Genomic DNA, 18,857 nt, shown 5'->3' on the forward strand with positions numbered 1-18,857 from the left:
ATAAATTCAATAATATTTTGTGTATCAAAACCTTGTACATTTCTTTGGTAAGATCAATTTTAGAATATGCATCTATTATTTGGTGTCCATATAAAATAGGTGAAATTAATAGAATAGAATCTATACAAAGATGTTTTTTACACTTCATTTCTTTTAAGTCTAGGGATTATAATGTGTCGATCGATGAAATACGAATCTCTCTTGGTCTAACTTCCCTTGCTTACAGGAGAAAATGCAATGATGTTTTTTGGATTTATAATCTCCTTAATAATAATGTAGATTGTCCAGAAATTTTAAGTCTAATTCCTTTTAATGTTCCTAATTTTCATCTTCGATCTAATAATTTATTTTATGTTAACTTATATCGTCAGAATTATAGTTATTATTCACCGGTCAATAGAATGCTACATTTTTGCAATTTAATTAAAAATTTTGATTTCTTTAATGACCATTTAACCAAGTTAAAATCTATTTGTAGCGATGTATTTTAATTATTAATTTTGTATGTTAATAATTTAAACTTCTATGTANGATGTGTTTTAATTATTAATTTTGTATGTTAATAATTTAAACTTCTATGTATGCTGTACTTATTTAATTATTTGGATATTTTGTATTTATATTCTGTACTCATTGCCGTCTGTGGCGTACTCAATATTTATTTGTTTTTTTTTCTGTTTGATTATGTTGTGTCTTGTATATTACAAAAATTAATAAATATTGAAATAAATAAATAAATTATTGTGTCTCGCCGAACTATTATCGGTCCTTTTTTTGTGAATTTGGCGTTCTCGCCACCATTGCTAGTCCTTGCTACGTGGTTCTATGGTGCATATAGCTCATAGTCGTTTTAATGGATTAACCACCCTGGTGTTTCGTCATGGGTATAGAATTGCTATACCAGTCTATGCCATTGTGCGCCCTTCGTGTACATAACAAGTGCCTCCGTTTGTATCGACTACCCTTGTAGTCTTCAACATTTTAATTTAAAGTATAACTGTTCATTTTCATCGTCATTAGTCATCTTTAATCTATTGTACGTTACACAGTTAAGTTTTTATTTGTTTGTAATTATTATATTATATTTTATCTATTTTGTTCAGAGATGCCTAGTTGGCCTAGTTGGCCCCCCAATCCACAATTCTATGATAGTTTATATATATATATATATTGTTACTTTAATATATAACTCCTTGCCTTATAATTCTTATTATTTTATTTAGTGTAAGTACCATCCTCTTATATACAGTCCACTCCCTATTTCTCTCTCCGTCATAATTAGCCAACCCAACCGGACGTTCACTAACCTGCACATTATAACCGGGCGTTCCGTTCAAATAAGTATTGAATTTANTTTAGAAAGGCTAGATACAAAATTAGTGCTTATTATTATTATAAAAAAAATGTATAAATATGTAAAATCATACTCGAATATCGTATAACTGACTTGATAAATTTATTAGATTAGAAACATAATATAAAGAAAAAATTAAAATAACAGGAAATTATCAGAAATCATTTAATTTAAATCAGTATAGAAGTAAGTAATTTAAATAAGATTTAGTTAATAAACCTAATTAAATTATTTTGATTAGACTGACCGTGTAAATTAATTTCAAAACCAAACAAAATTAGTGTTTTTTTTTCTAAGAGTTTTCTTATTGGGATTCCTAATTCATAACTAATATCATTATAATCTAGTTAAATTTTTTTTAAGTACTATTTTCCTTAAGTAAGTCCGAGTTATTCGAATAGATCAATGATAACTAAACATTCGCATTTGCTTTTCTTAACCCTAATCAATTTATATTAATTTGGGTTTTAGTTTTGTGGTGAGGTGTTGGATCAGTAGAGTAAAATGAGGTCATGAAAAAAATAGATAAATCAGTTTAAATTTATAATTGGATGATTTTTTAACTTATTTGAATCCATTATTGTTTGCATAATTCACATAACATAGCTATATGAACGTAAGATAATTTTATATTAAAATAAAGGATCTTTAAACGATAAAAGTTTGTTGAAGAGAATTTTATTTATTTTTTAAACTAATGAATTTTAAGCTGTTATAAAAATATAGTACTCCTTCTATTTTTCGATAATTATAAAAAATTACTGAAAATAAGTTTTTATAAATACAAATTTAGTTATAAATTCAAAAAAATTGTGAAACTTTTTTTGAATCATCTATCAGTTAAAATTATTTTTATTATTATTATTAGTTAAAGTTATTAAGAATGTAGATAAATCTATTAACTTTAAAATTTGTAATTGACCAACTTTTTCACTTATTTTTCCTATAATTGTTTATTATATAGTTTTTGTATTCTCACAACATAGCTATTTAAATATACAATTGTTTAATACATTTATACATTTAATATATTATTTAGTACATTTAATATACATTTATTTAATAAAGTAATGTAACAAAGAAAAATAACATAAAATAATAATTACAATAATCTTTTAAAACGTAAGAAAATATTAGGAAGTATAAAAGCGTATTAACAAAAATATCAATTTAATGTGAAAATTACGATATTTTATATAAGCCATTTAAGCAATTTTTTTCATAAAAAATTATAAAAATAGTTGGCCGGCTATAATTTCTTCTCTGTGTCTTAATCTTACAGAAGGCATAAGACTCCCATTTATAGGAGTAGTGTCTCCGCGTGCAATTTTTTCGGCTAGCTCGACCGTAAATGGACCACAGTCATACCCATTAGTTTGGCGAGTCATCTCACCGATTTTTAAAGTCCAAGACGAAGCTGCTCCCTTTTTATCCATCTCCCAGTCAGTTAGATACTCTTTCAGTACCATAGGATAAGGACCATCGTAACACTTAAGACTGTCATATGATGTCACAGTTCTTTTGGGTACGTTTACCACAGTCAATATCCAATGTCCGCCAACATTCATTGGCACAAAAAGTAACTTTAATGAATGGATATCTTTTTTAATCCATCTTCTTACAGCTGGATAACCTCCTCGAAGATATGCTGGTATGAAGTCGGTAACGACAGCATGAACTTCGCCATTGGACCTTTTCACTATCAATTTAAGATAATCATTAATTGTGTCCGAAGTGTACCAAGATTTAGGGGACTTAAACGAAGGCGCGTTATACTGATCTAGTTCATTTGTGTTCGGATCATGCGTCACTTCTACAAGAGTTAAAAACTTCTCATAAATTACTTNCTGATCATTCGTCACCTCTACAAGAGTAAACATATTTAAAAACTTCTCATAAATTACTTAAGCTACCTAAATGGTTTAATATGAGTTGAATTTTTCTTAGGTTTTGGAATATAAGATTAAACACAATTAAACATAATATGTGTTATGGATATTTCTATGTGACATAAATATTAAAGAAATCAATAAAAAAAAAGTATATTAATTTACCTATTTCTTTTTCCGGTATTTCATCAATTTCGACAACGGACACGGCAGGCAACAGTTCATTCATATTTGAAGTCGAAACTTCAGGACTAACTTTAAACTCTAAAAAATTAATGTTTAAAAATAGTGTATAATTGTTAAAATAAACTAATGAAAGGTCAAATTTTTAAAATAGAATTTTTGTTTACTTTTTATGATTTTCTCATCTTTTTCGGATGATTTTCTCTTTAAATTTGGGCTTTCGGAAGATGATAACTCTTGTAGTTGCTCTTTTGCTCCACATTTTGTGTGTTCTAAATGAGTTGTTTTTTCTTTTGGAATTTCTTTTACTATATCAGTAGACACTTCTGGTAATGTAACGTCATTTGACGTCGTCGCATGTAAAAGTTCAGAACTAATTTTTGGCTCTAAAAGTATTTATGTTTTAAAATATAAGAAAATAATTTCAATAAACATAATATGCAAGTTAATATTTATAAAAAAAATTATTGTGTACTTTTTATGATTTTCTCATCTTTATCGGATGACTTTCTTTTTAAATTCGAACTTTCAGAAGAAGATATTTCTAGGAGCTGCTCTTTTACTTCATATTTTGCGGGTTCTAAATGGATTATTTTTTCTTTTAGTGTTTCTTTTACTTTATCAGTAGACACTTCAGGTATTATAACGTCATTTGAAGGTTCATTATTAGCTTCTAATTCTTTAAGTATTAAGAGTTTAAAGTATAAAATAATTGTTTCAATAATCGAAATGTAGTTTAAATTTTTTTATGTACTTTTAATGACTTCATTATGTTCTTTGGATAAGTTACTTTCTATATTAGGGCCATCATTATCATTGGAAGATACTTCTATGGGTTGCTTTTTTTCATCGCATTTGTTGCGATGCAAGTGATTCTTATGAAAACTCTTAACGAATCATAAGAACATATTAAATTATAGGATAAATTTTAGTTAATTTATTTAAAAAAATCTACGTTAAGTCAAAAGAAATGTTTAGGCTACATATTGATTCTATTAAATATAAAAAAATACAAAATAAAATTTACTTTTCCTAATAAATATTTTGGTATTGTTGGTGTTTTGTCATTATTTAGAATTGGCATGTAACTCCTTTTTTGTGGTACTGATAATTTTTCTTTATACTTTCCTGATTTTTCATTTTTTATCAGTGTTGTAATATCTCCTCGCTGTATCAATTTCTAGGCGTAACCAATGACAAATTAAAATGAATAATTGGAATAGAATGAATATGTTATTAATATCTTCCATAAAAAGTCTCTATTCTTTAAAAATCTTTTTGGAAATCAAAAAGATTAAGATGTTAAAATTGAAATTATTTAACATCTATTACTAATATCTCGAAAAATAATACATTTATACAGCTGCTAATAATAATAACAAATATTAAATTATTTCTACTAAATTGTAAGGATCGATATATCTATACAATTTGAATTACCACTTTTTCTGCAATAATTTCATCGCTTTCAAGTTGTTTACGATAGGTTCGTTTTTTTGGTGTAACTGTATTTTTTTCAGTGTTAATATTTCCACTAGAATTTGCTGTTACGAGAATATTATTTTAAAAGTTATTAATTTTGAAAATTTTTACGGTGAAAAAATGCATTGACGTTGATATTATATCTACTCTAATGTTTATAATTTACGAAATAGTGAATAATATTAAAATTTTTTTATCTACAATAAAAAAATAATTATTATTTATCAAAAAGGGAATAATCTTTTTTAATTTCTTGTTATATTTTATATCTAATCGTTTTCACGTCTCTTGATAATTAGTTTAATTAATCTTAATAGTGTCTACAGTTATTAATTTCACCTTTAGACTGTCTTGATGTTTGGGGATCTTCTGGACTATCAACGACTAAATTGGAACTCATGAAACGACGATTCCAGAATTCTTCAATTCGGCGTTTCACAACATTCATATTTGTTTCATAAATATGGCTATCCGTATTGTTTTCGCTTGCCATATTAATAATTAATTAGTTAAATAACTTTGAATACTTACACGAGATGATAGCTTATTATGACGAGCAAACACAAAGTGATCCCAATGTCAACATAGACAACGGTTATATATGATAAAGTCATGATTGTCATGGAGAGTTAATTCGTTGAATTCTTTTATTATAAGCCACTTAAATATTTAAAAATTAAAAATAATTAATTATCATATTTCATATTGTTTCGTCAAAATCGGTCCAGCGAAAGCTGAGATTGAATGGTAACAGAAAAACAAATTAAATTAAACACATTTTAGTAAATATAATATTTCACATCGAAGTTAAAACTATTAATTTTTTAATGAACTCATAATAAATGTAGGAGTAGTAAACAATTAAATATTATAGTAATTATCATTGTACAATCCATTAAAGACATTTATTTTTAAGACTCTGGTTGGGTTTTAGTTTTCTATTTTATTAAAATTTAATCAATTCCGTCATTAGCTGCATTTTGATTTCTTAACTTTGCTACTTAAGTATGAAATTTTGTCATATTAAAACTGATAAATTTCATTGTATTTTAAGAAAAATGATTACATTTGATTTTACCATTATAAAAAAAAATCAATTTTTTATACTATACTAAAGATTTAACTATATTGAAATTATTTACAAGTTTGGATCAAAGTTAAAAAAGAACAATAGTTTTTGTTTTCCTACTCTGACAGACAAATTGTACTTTTCATTAAAATCTTGTATTGTACTGAATTTGTAGAAATAGTAATAATAGGTTCATAGTCTTCCTTACCCAAAGAATGAAAAGTATCAAGATTTGATAAAATTATTTTAGGATTACAAAATTCCATTAATTCTGACTAAAATGGTTTAGTATTAATTATTATCTAGTGTATGTAAAATGTGCCAGTTTTATTTAATAGTCTTCTAGTATTTATGCATAGAGTCTAAAATTTTTTTACAGTTTATAAGAAATAATTGACAAATTATGGAAATTAAGACATTCATGTAGCTAAATTGCATAGCTGACACGCCGTTTCATATCACGAAAATAAACATTTGGTTTAATTAAATGGGTATTATATAGTGTATTTACACAAATTTTAATTAACTTTCTATTATATAATATTGATATTAATTTTTAAATGAATTCAGAGTTTTATAAGTTTTTATTTACAATGGCCATTATTGAAGTGATCTTACAAATTTAGATAATTTTAATAATTAATTTTAATATTCGATTTTTATATTTAATTTATTGTTTTTAACTTATGTAACTACTTATTAAGTAATAAGTAATACTATAGTGTATCACTAAATTCAGCAAATTCCTTAGAAAAATTGATCTATTATCAGTTTTATACAAAATCACTTAATTCTAAATTTTAAGTTATTGATAAATTTAAGAAAATATTTTGACGAGAACATCTTATGTTTTAATCATCTTTAAGGGATAGTATTTTTAAATAACTGTTATTTACTTTTCAAAGTCAACTAATTTACTTGCTCTTTTTTAAAATAATATTTTCGTTTTACTATTAAGTAAAACAAATTAAGTACCTTAGAATGTCTAATGTATATTACAAAATAATATTAATAATTAATGCGTTATAAATTATATAAGTGTCCTACACTCCGATTGCCCGAACTGTTGCAGAGATCAGACTAGCTAGTCGATAAGTGGAGAGACACTTTAGAGAACGCTTATAATTAGTTGGAGTATTAACTATAATATTATTGTGCTAGTACTCTGTCCAGCCAGGATGTGGCGCTTCAATAAGTAATAGTGTTGGGGCCACGGGCACTAAATATTTTAGTGCGTACCCGAACCGGCTAATTTCACCAATACCGATCAGGCTGCGTAGTGTGGTGTATGTAAATAGAATCACTGGTGGTGGGAGGGCTCGCCTGCGCAGCAACCAGTGATCTATGTAGTGCTCAAGTGTGTACTGTATGTATATATGTTTTGTGTGTGCTCTTAAACTAAGTAAATAAATAATTCAAACCTTTTTACAACAATTGATAATAATAATTTAATGAATAACTTGATTAGATAATTTTAGCCCTTTTAGCTCAACAAATAATGTAAATATGTACTCTAAAGCTATATAACAGAATAACAACAAAAAAAATAAACTCTACAATTTTGATGACAGTATTAAATCAATTCAATAATTATAATAAACAAATTTAATTCAAAATAAAATTCAATGGTATTCACAATTCGCAGAGCTGCTGGCCAGAGTTGCTACCTAACACTAAAACAAGGATCACAATAATAACAAATGAACTTAAGACTACAATTTGGTAACTTAAATTTAAATATCACAATTGACTAGCTTAATTTTATTAATTAGTAACAACAATAAATCTTTCCGTCAGCTAATTAGTAGCTTTAAGGAAGTCACAATTAGTGCAACAAGATTTTTGTAAACAATCAATGCTATGATAGAAAAATAACTTCTTCCTGTTACAATAATTAAATTACGTTTTCAAGAAAATATACGAAATTCAACAATAGAAAAACAAAAAACAATGTGTATATACTGGTTGTTACGCAATACAATGTTGTACTATACTTCACTACAGTATATTATATAAGTGATTATGTGCGTGTGTGGTGTGTAGTGTGTGATCAGCTGATCGGCCGGTAGTAGCGATGTCCACTACTACTTGTGTAGTATGGAGTAGGTGTGGTGATAAAAGTTAGACCGGTCCGAGTACACTGAACGCGCGTGCGTGCAACATAATAGTGTGTTGCAGCTGCAACAAATAGAACACAATGCAATCTAGTCGTGTAACCTTTTAGTATACTTATATATATATATAAATCTAGATAAAAAGAAATAAATAAACACCAATATTTTATATGTGTTAGAATATTTATATCACCAAAAGTATTCGACCAAAAATAAGATGTATAATATTTTCAGTAATTACGAAAGAGGGTAAAAATAGTGCAGATTTTATATGAAATTGTAACTAAGAATGAAACATAAACTCACGCACATTCATTTTTTGTATCATGGTTGAGAGTTCCAAAGAGCAGTAGATGCAGAGATAGAATGACAAGGCGTCCCAGTGTCCGCTAGAGAGATATTCAGAAACCGAACATAACCACCGTAAGAGAAGCGAAACCTTAAAGGAACCCTGCAAGAGAACCACCCGAATTTGGGGAAAAATGGCCTTTTTATAGCCCTCAAAACTGGTTTAGCGATCTCTGGTGAAATTCTTGAAATATTTTTTGCTGTATTTGATTGGTTAATGTGATAGAATCTTTTACGTGGGCGTTTTATGGAATGCGTAAGAGAGTGGTTAAATCTTGTGTAAGGGTATTATTTTATTACTCATCTTATCCACGGGGGAACACTGATTTGGTGATATATTTTATTAAATATAAGTATTAATTATTACATGTATTAAAATGTGATATTACATTTAGCCGACAGTAGTGGCGTACTGAGGATTATTGTACTGTGGTCTTTCTTACTTATTAGTGGTCACTGTGCAGGGAATGGTGGGGGTGACCACCTCTACGGACATATTAGTTAGTCGGCAAATTTTATATCCTAAGTGACCTTTTTATTTTTTGCAAAAAATGTTAGTGAACACTGGTAAACTAACTTGTAGTCGGTAGTTTTTCCAACTAACACCCCACCATGGTCAGTGGTTTACTTAGTCGTTCAGTGCGCTCGTAAATTACCTCATTTATATCATACTTTTATACCAACACTCAATATAACTAAATGACATAAGTTATAACTAATAATTATTAAATCAAATTTAAAACTAACTTTAGGTTAGGTATAAAGTAATAATGTTACTTTTATTTGTAACATTGAGATTTATATTCAAATAAAAAAATTACTAGAAATATTTAATTATATTTATGTAGATTTTCAAATATTTATTACCTATGTAATAAAAAAAGAAAAGAAAAGAATGGTTAAGGGTGTTTTTGTCATAAAAAAAAGAAGAATGGAAAACGTATAATAATTGACTATGTATGTGATATTTATACTTTTGTCATAAAAAAAGAAAAGAGTGGTAATAAGATATGAATATAGATATTAATTATAATAATAAAAAGAACGAAGAGAGATAATTATAATGAAGGAAATAAAATAAGTGGCCATATGTGTGATATTTATATTTTTTATAATTAAGAAAGAGGAATAATAATAGAATATAGATGTTATATATAGATTTTATGGTTAACGGATTGTTGAAGTACGTTTAGCTACAAGGTGAAAATATAGCATACAATATATATATCCATGAACTCTTTATTAAGATACTACCACCACACGTGGTTTGTCGTAAAAAGTAAATTGAAGGAAAATTATATTTGGTATGACGCACACCTGAGTCATATTAATTGTACAATGAAATGTGCAATGATTATAGAGGAGGATTTTACGACTATTAATATTTATTGGTCATGCTATATGAATGGGAAACAATGTGTGTTCATGTAAGATGCTACTGTCCAATTGTTGGAATCTTTATACAAGTTAAAACATCTACGTTGAACGCGTACTATTATGATCCGAATGGTGAGAAAGTAGTTATTATTAACTTATCAAATAATCCACCTTTAACAATTCTATTATTCCCTCGATAAAAGTTATTCTTGATTTATCTTAAGTCTATCCTTAATTTTATGACATGCTTAGAAATATAATTTCTTACCTTGTGTCCAGCTAGCTTGATTGTTTATTGCGTAAAAGATATATATATATAAAGAGAGCACTGACTTTTATCTACTTATTAATTTTTGTAAAATTATGCAAATTATTAAACTTGAAATATTACTTCACTGTAGTTCCTTTCTATACTTGGTGTCTGAGTATATATGTTACTTTATATTTTAAAATAAGGAAAATTATATAACCAGATAGCTTATGAGAACCAATCCCTAGTGACACGTTATAAACTTTTGTTTTACGAATAGTTTCAACCGCTAGATGTGCTAGGGTAATGACTTCAATAAACTATCGATATTTTATGAAATTGTGTATTTGACACGAGAGTCGACAGAGTTAGAGACAGGCTGGCTACACCATCGGAGATTACTCTCGTCGATGCACGGGACCTTACAGAGTCAAAAACTGCTTGCCGAAAAGAACGTAATGGAATATGAGAATCAATCCCTAGTGACACGTCACAAATTATTGTTTTACCAATAATTTCAACCGCTAGATGTGCTAGGGTAATGATTTCAACAAACCATCAGTATCTTGTGCAATCAATCAAACACGTATCTACTCAAATTCAAAGTACATTCTACGATCTCCTTAGTGACACGTCACAAACTATTGTATTACAACAGTTTCAACCGCTAGATGTGCTAAGGTAGATTTTCGAAATGCACTTATTAAATAGACACTCCAATTGAAGAATTAAAAAAATTCTTAATTGGAACAACTCACAAAATACAAAATAAAAAATTTAATTGTCTTAATAATTCATAATAATTTAAAATAAATAAAATAAAAAGTTTAAGTTATTATTGTTTTTATTACATTACTTATAAGAGAGTTAGATAAAAAAACACCAAGTGTGAAAAGATTCTGTCAGAGAGAGCACATCGCGAAACAGTCTGGTACAGAAACGCTTCATGGCCAGATTTTTATAAAAAAAAATAAGGTGACGAATGAGCTCGAAATTGGTCTTTTACAGGCCTGTTTTATGAGGGAGAGAATTAGTTTAATTTGCACAATGCTTCTCATTTGCTAGTTAATTAATTTAGAGAGATCTATGCGCAATCTACTGTTCTACTAATATGCGTTAATATTTCATACATGTATTGGTGTTTTTATATCCATCATCTCTCATTATAATGCGGTTTATTAAAAAAAACCATTATTATAAAAATATAAATAAAATAAAATTATAAGTTCTAAATAACTATTACACCTATTTTAGTTTTTAAATTTATAGTTACAGTAAATTTATTTAATTTTTGTTTTCAATGGCTGCATTCATTTCCACAATAGGATATTATTTTAAATTCTAATCCAATACAAAAATAAATCACTAAAATATAAATAAATTTATCATTTTATTTTATTATTATAATAAACCATTTAATATATTCTTAACTTAATTGAATGTAATTCAGAAAATTTCTAAGAAATATTATATCAAATGAAGGCTAGATTTAATAATTCATTTTGGCTGCTAGAATTATCCAAGATATTTTTTAATAATTTTCTATATTTAAACTCTAGAATTATTAACTATGTAATAATTTTTAAGTTCATCTCGAATGCCTTGTATGTATATCATTATTTTTTCAAATGAGAGCACTATATTTTAATTAACTACTTGCTAGTATTCTTGTTTATTCAAAAGTACAATTACCATAAAAAAAAATGACTTTTAATACACAGACATTTTAATAATTTATATTAAAATTATAATTATACAATTTAATAATTTTTCATACGAACCAGCTTGGTCTAATGATTAGACTCTAATCTTTGAGTGGGTTAGCTGTGTAAAATAAAGACTCTATTGAGAAGATAGAGAGTCCACGTGTGGTTCTTACTTTAGGTATTATTGACACGGCTCACAGTCAGTACAAACTTAGATAACTACTGGTACGAGTGGCGTTATTGATACATAATGTGTAATCACAATAATTTCTTTGTCAAACTATTATATCAATAAATTTACAAGCATCACTTTTTTCTCTATATTTTACATCTTACCATAAATCCCTGGTACTTTACCCCGAGAGAAAATTATGTTATATCATTTTATTCAATAAGAGCAATAATAACTCAATCATTCTCATGCTCATACACCTCCATCTAATTAATTTATGTATTTCATTTTGAGTTTACTATATATATGAGAAAGTGGTATTTTGGGACGATTAATTGAAGATCTATGACTTTTAATTTTAAGTTTAACAAAAATTTATTTTGACTATTTCATGGGTGACATACTCTTTGCGCGTATCAGAATAACATTTACTAAACATTGACTTACCGGTGTATTTACGCCATTTCACTAATAAGAAATTGCATGATTAACAATTGATGGTTGTTTAATGATTAGAAAGTTTATTAATAATCTTACTTTTATTGCAAACAATTAATTGGAAAATTTCTAGTATTGATTGGGTTATGATTGGTGGTGGATAATGTATTTTTAACTAAGAAAATTCTTTACAATCTCTTTGTACACGTCAAAAAAGTATTATTTTAAAAAGAAACTTTTCTGATCATAATTTTTACGATTTATGCTTGAAGAATACATTGGAAATTTTAATTCAATTTAGTCGAAACTAAGCATAGTCAAAAATGCTTTTTGTAAGTACTGTAAGCAAAATATCAAGTATTTATTATTTTATTTTTATATTACTTTATATTTATTCACTATATTAATTTAATACAAAATTTTCCTAAGAAATATACTGTTCATAAGACTCTGACATTAATTCTCCTCTTGGTCAGCAAATCAATTGCCCGACTTGAAGAATTCACAAGTACGTTATCATCCGAAACGATCAAAAATATTCAGGGAACGTTTAAGGAATCATTATCACTGGCAAAAAAAATCATTCAGATGATAAATTATCGCTCGTTCATCTTATACTGATTATTGGTAAAGTACTAACTCTTATAGTGGGAGCTATCATCGAACCATTACTCGTTAATATAGCCAAAGGTATCACATGGGCCATCACTTATTCTTTAGCCACAAGTTAGCACAAGACGACGTGGTCGCTGTTAGTCGGTAGTAGATGCTCTCGACACGATTGTCTTCTTATGTTATACTAATTCATTACTCATGTCGAAATTTTCTCAATAGGATTTGCCNGTTTGCCAAAATGCTAGGTTATGAACACTTCATCCCACAACTTGAAAACTCCGAACATGGTCATAAATTTCCAATTGCATATTCAGCTCTAAAAGAACTACCCCAGTTTGCGTTTGCCCTTACTAACGGGTTAGTAACGTATGACTAGTAATCTTCAGCTCAAACCGAAGTCTTCGAAAACGTCGAAAGAAAATTGAATGGCTTAAAATTGGACAAAACAAGCAAGAAATATTAAAAATACGCGAATTAAATTGTATAACATTTTGCTTCTATATTATAGAAAATTTACTAATGAGATTAATTATGGTTTTAATTTAATAAGTTTTGTTATTCTTTATTTAATTAATTTGTTCATATAAAAATATTATATAAAAAAATAAAAATATCTGTAATTTTTAAAAAAATAAAAAATACAGTTTTTAGATATTCATATATCTTATAATTTAATTTTAATTTTTTTTTTAAATTTCAATCATCGAAAATATATAATTAATCAATCACTTAATATATCTTATATTTTTAATGGACTAGTATGAAAAAAATTACTTTTAGTCATACTTTTTTACGAACAATAACATTGTTTTATAATAACATATTATATAACTTTGCCTTTTAAGATTTTTGCATTACATGCTATGTAAGTATAGAATGTATCTAGCAGTGTCATAAAAATATGAACAATTTACACTTAATATATTTAAATAATTGCTTTTAATAATAAAAAACACTTTACTTATACTTAAACTTTTTGTCATCACTATCAAAAATGTACAGCCTTTAAAACGCTCGGAAAAATCATTGCTAAGTTTAATGAATTTTTGTTTATCTTCTTCCAATTTTGGAGATCTGCTATATTCATTATACATTAAAATTATTTGATCAATCCGTTCTCTACGTAAACGATAATCTCTAAATTTTTCTGATAGAAAATTGAAAAATATTAAGGCTTCATAACAATGATGACTAAACTTATCGTGTTCTTTTGGTATTTGTTTTATCGTATTTGCTGTGAATTGACTATATTGAACTAACATTGTAATTCTAACACTTTCAATAACATTTCTAAGCCAAACTATGGCTTCCATTGAATCGTTATATTCTTGTATGGCTTGATCAGTAATTTGTTGTAAGGTTCTTCCAACAGCAGGCGTGCGGTATATTAATTGAGGAGATGTACCTAAATAATCATTATCAAAAGGTACAGGATTATCAATGTCTTCATTTAAGTCGATTTTTTCAAAGTTTTTGATTGAAACTTGATCACTATTGTACACAGTACCCTTCTCTATTTTCAATAGCATGGAATTTCTTGTGGTTTTGTATATGTTTTTAGAGACTTCAAGTGTTATATTCTTCATATTAATGTTCTCACACGTACAGATTTTAACTAAACAAATGAACAAAAATGCATAATTAATTAAAATCATGTCGAAGAAAATTACAAAAAACTATGAGTGAAAATCTAATGTAGATATGCTGATGAGAAAAAATCATTACAACATAATATTTGATATACGTGGACTTTTTAAATCGAATAAACTGTTTTTACATTTTTCTGTAAATAAAAATACTAATTGTCGTAACTCAAAAAAATTGAATAAAAAATAAAATTAAAATAATTAGAGGAAAAAGGGTTAGAATGATTATTTTTGTTGTTGTTAGAAAATGTGTAAGTGAGAGTTACTTTTGATTCGGGGTGTAATTCGAGGGTCATAAAATAACAATGTAAAAAAATCTTACCTGCTAAATTCTCTGGTTCTTATAATTATCCTAGTGATGATGTCGGTGAAAATAATAAATAAAGTACACAAGTTCAGATTTTTAGTTTACAAATTAACACATAAAATTCGACAATGACGATTATGACGTTCGCACAACTTAATGTGGAGCACGATAAAAACAGTCCAATATGGAGCATGAAATGAACAGCCCAATACAGAGCACGAAATGAACAGACAGGAGCAAGGGTTTGCTCTGGCTTTTTATAATATTTTTTTACCCCCACAAATCGTCATTGTCGAATTTTTAATATAATTGTTTATTGATAAATAAGCATGAAACTGTAATAAACAAAAAGAGACTCAGGAGAAACGAGTGAGTGTAGGTATGTAGTCTTGTAATAAATAAAATGGCTATAATAAGGTGGCGAAGGAATGTTGTTAAATGTGTTTGGGGCTCGGGGTGTGAAAGGGAAGGAATGTATTGAAATGTAACACAGGTGGCCAATAAGGAAATAATAATCGTAGCAGGCGTAGTGTAAAAAGGATGGGTACCAATGGAAAGCAAAATTGTCTATAGATACCCGGTAGTGACTACAATAAAATGAAATAGAAAGGGATCTCGGGGTATGTATGCTTATGTAAAAACGTCTAATGTATGAATAAGATGGAATTACAAAGAAGGGTCACTACCTAGCTCCTGCACAGAAACGCGCACACAAATTTCCGGCGATTCACAAATATCGTGCCTTTTATAAAAATATTTCAGTTTATTCTTAATGACTTATCCTATTCTAATTGTTTATTACTAAAAAATTCTTCAGTAAAGGATCTATTATAGACTTATTATGTAAACAAATGTTCCACTTACCTCTGATTATCCTGATATTCTCTTGAGATGAACGATGTTGTTGATGTAACAATTATCGATGTATACGTTCACGCATTCATGTACGCAATTATATTTATACGGTTTATATTATTATTAACTCGCGTGTAACTACTTTTTTAGTACAATTCTATATTAAATCTACCCAAGGTGAAATCTAAGTTTGTTATAACTCTGTCTTTTTGCAAAAACCTTTTGTATATTTATGTAGTATAGTTCTTAACCTTGTATATGATGTTTTACGTTAATATATTTATTATTTAATAATTTATAAAGCAAATGAATAACTTCTAAGCAACATAACTGTCCTGTGCAACAAAACTATTTCCAAGTGGCCTACGTCTTTTCAGTCGTCCAAATGGTGATCTAGGGTAGATGCGAGCTCAATTTCAGTTCTTTGCACAATAGATTATACTAGTGTCCTACACTCCGATCACCGGCACTGTGGCATAGATCAGACTAGCTGGTCGATAAGTGGAGAGACACTTTGAATAAATCTTATGATTAACTAAAATTCTAATTATGATATTATTGTACTATTACCCTGTCCAGCCAGGTTATGGCCCTTCAATAAGTAATAAGTACAATTCAGTCAAATTAATTACCTTAGAATATGCTTATATATATATAGGAATATAAATGTAAATAAAAGAAATAAATAAATACCAATATTTTATATGTATTAGAATATTTATGTCACCAAAAGTATTCGACCGAAAATAAGATGTATAATATTTTTCAGTAATTACGAAAGAGGGTAAAAAATTATGTAGATTTCATATAGAATTGTAACTAAGAATAAGACATAAACTCACGCACATTCGCTTTCTGTATCTTGGTTGAGTATTCCAGAGAGCCGTAGAGATGTATAGATAGAATTGCAAGGCGTCCCAGTATTCGCTAGAGGGATATTCAGAGGAACCACCCGAATTTGGGGGAAAATGGCCTTTTTATAGCCTGCAAAAACTGGTTTAGCGATCTCTGGTGAGATTCTTGAAATATTTTTGCTGTATTTGATTGGTTAATGTGATAGAATCTTTTACGTGGGCATTTTATGGAATGCGTAAGAGGGAGGTTAAATCTTGTGTAAGGGTATTATTTTATTACTCATCTTATCCACGGGGAAACACTGATTTGGTGATGTATTTTATTAAATATAAGTATTAATTATTACATGTATTAAAATGTGATACTACAAAACATAGAGATCAATACAGATGAATAGGACATAAATTATTTTGACATATATAACATTAATATGTTTTTTAACAAGCAAGACGAAAATTGATACAATGCATTTATCTATTAATAGTAAAATAACAAAGATGACAAAAGTAATATATAGATTTTCTTTTGGCGAGGAAGGGTTTTAAAAGTAATTATTAATTGATTTATGACCGAACCGCATGCACTACAATGTAGTTAAACAGTGTGAGTTTTTTGACTATTTCTCTTAAATGTTTATCTAAGTTTTTGTTCGAAAAGGATCATGTCCTTGTAAGAATATAATGTATAATGAAACAAGTTGAAATGTACCACTTCTATGGATAGAAGTGGTGACTATTTGAAATGAAAAAAGAATATACTAATAAATACTAAAAAGATAGCATTGTTGAGTACATGAACATGGTATTTTAGTGTTGTCTCTTATAAACAATTGTGACGATTATATTACGACATAATAATATATTTTTCATAAATTATAGGTAGCAAACATTAGTTTATTTTTGAATTTATAAATGATTACATTTTGGCGTTTCATTTATATATTACAATAAGGTCGCAAAAAAAAAAATTAATAAATAGTATAATAAATTCATATAGATATTAATTTTTCCCTCTTTAATTTTTTTGTTTTGGATTACACACAACACTGAAGATTAGTCATTAAATAATTTCATAAATAAAAACAAATTGTATTGAATTAAAATTAAATTAGTTAATGAATAGATAGTTCTTGAAAAAGTACACAAAAATATTAAACAAATTATTCACCAGTTGTTGAAATATGTAATAAACAAAAATGTAAAATAATGTAATATTAATAATGGTGGAATGGTAAAGATGAATTATGAGGTTAAAGAGAATCACGGGGTCGAACTATGTTGAGTTATCAAATAATAAAACATCTCTACCTAACTTATTTTTGTTTATTACGTTAATTTTTAAGGAGTAAAACTGCAAATAAATAAACATTCGAACTTACCTTTTTTTCCTTTCGTAGTTGATTGAATTAATCTTATGGTAATTTTTCGCTTCAGTGGCGAATATTCATTACATGTATATTGGATTGAAAAGAATTCTCTTCAATGGCATCTGCGTCTATTATGATTTGTTTTTTTTTTATACTTTTTATATTATACTATGTTTTTACTAATAATATTTTATATGAATTTCCTATATCGATATTGATATTCACAAAATTCTCTCTTAACTTGTCTAAATATTATTGTAAGAGTATTAAGTAAAATTAAAACTATATTAAAAATATTATTAATTTAAAAACTAAAAAATATTTAACTCAAAAATGATGCAGACCAAGGCGAAAATACGCCTGATAGGAGCTGATATATTTTTTCTCAAAAAGTGTATTAATTTCCCTATGACTCCGAAGTTTGTCAGATACCAAGTAAGTCAAATAATAATAATATTAATTTTTTCGAGTCAATAAATTTCGCTCAGGAGAAATTTCATAAGTTAGAAAAAAAAATCAACAAGACTGTGGTTGCCCAGCGTTTTTCAGCGTAGTGCCTTGACTGGCACAGACACAGTTAACCTCGTTGATATATATATATTAAATATTATTTCAATACACCTTTTACTATCCTTTACGCCACCTGCCTACGCGTTACGCCGAGAGGTAATTGTCCTTTATGGCCAGCCAGTACACAGGCAAAAGAATTACTACTAAGACTAATTTTTTCTAATCACAAATTACGCTTCTTCACTCTTCTTGGTACATTTAAGGCTGTCCAGAAATGAAGGGCACAATAATATTTAAAACCTATACAAAATACAAACTATA

At 27.5% G+C, this 18,857-nt stretch overlaps 2 protein-coding genes across 3 annotated transcripts; both read right to left on the reverse strand.

Moving 5' to 3' along the window:
• Window positions 1–3,355: 3,355 nt before the first annotated feature.
• On the reverse strand, window positions 3,356–5,401 carry LOC126903752 (uncharacterized). Its single transcript, XM_050682215.1, has 6 exons — window positions 5,248–5,401; window positions 4,867–4,970; window positions 4,454–4,606; window positions 4,181–4,313; window positions 3,902–4,105; window positions 3,356–3,507 (listed from the first exon to the last, which is right to left on the reverse strand). The coding sequence occupies exons 1-6, from the start codon at window positions 5,399–5,401 to the stop codon at window positions 3,356–3,358; spliced, it is 900 nt and encodes a 299-aa protein (XP_050538172.1).
• Window positions 5,402–13,755: 8,354 nt separating this feature from the next.
• LOC126903784 (uncharacterized) lies at window positions 13,756–18,543 on the reverse strand. Of its 2 annotated transcripts, XM_050682271.1 has the most exons (3): window positions 18,354–18,543; window positions 18,039–18,271; window positions 13,756–14,612 (listed from the first exon to the last, which is right to left on the reverse strand). In XM_050682271.1, the coding sequence occupies exon 3, from the start codon at window positions 14,581–14,583 to the stop codon at window positions 13,852–13,854; it is 732 nt and encodes a 243-aa protein (XP_050538228.1). In that variant the 5' UTR covers window positions 14,584–14,612; window positions 18,039–18,271; window positions 18,354–18,543; the 3' UTR covers window positions 13,756–13,851. The 2 variants fall into 2 exon arrangements, with proteins under 2 accessions (XP_050538228.1, XP_050538229.1); XM_050682272.1 differs by lacking the exons at window positions 18,039–18,271; window positions 18,354–18,543 and adding an exon at window positions 14,966–15,075.
• Between the last annotated feature and the right edge of the window lie 314 nt (window positions 18,544–18,857).

This window comes from Daktulosphaira vitifoliae, unplaced genomic scaffold, assembly GCF_025091365.1.
Source record: "Daktulosphaira vitifoliae isolate Bord-2020 unplaced genomic scaffold, ASM2509136v1 Scaffold_4, whole genome shotgun sequence".
Classification (NCBI taxonomy): Eukaryota; Metazoa; Arthropoda; class Insecta; order Hemiptera; family Phylloxeridae; genus Daktulosphaira; species Daktulosphaira vitifoliae.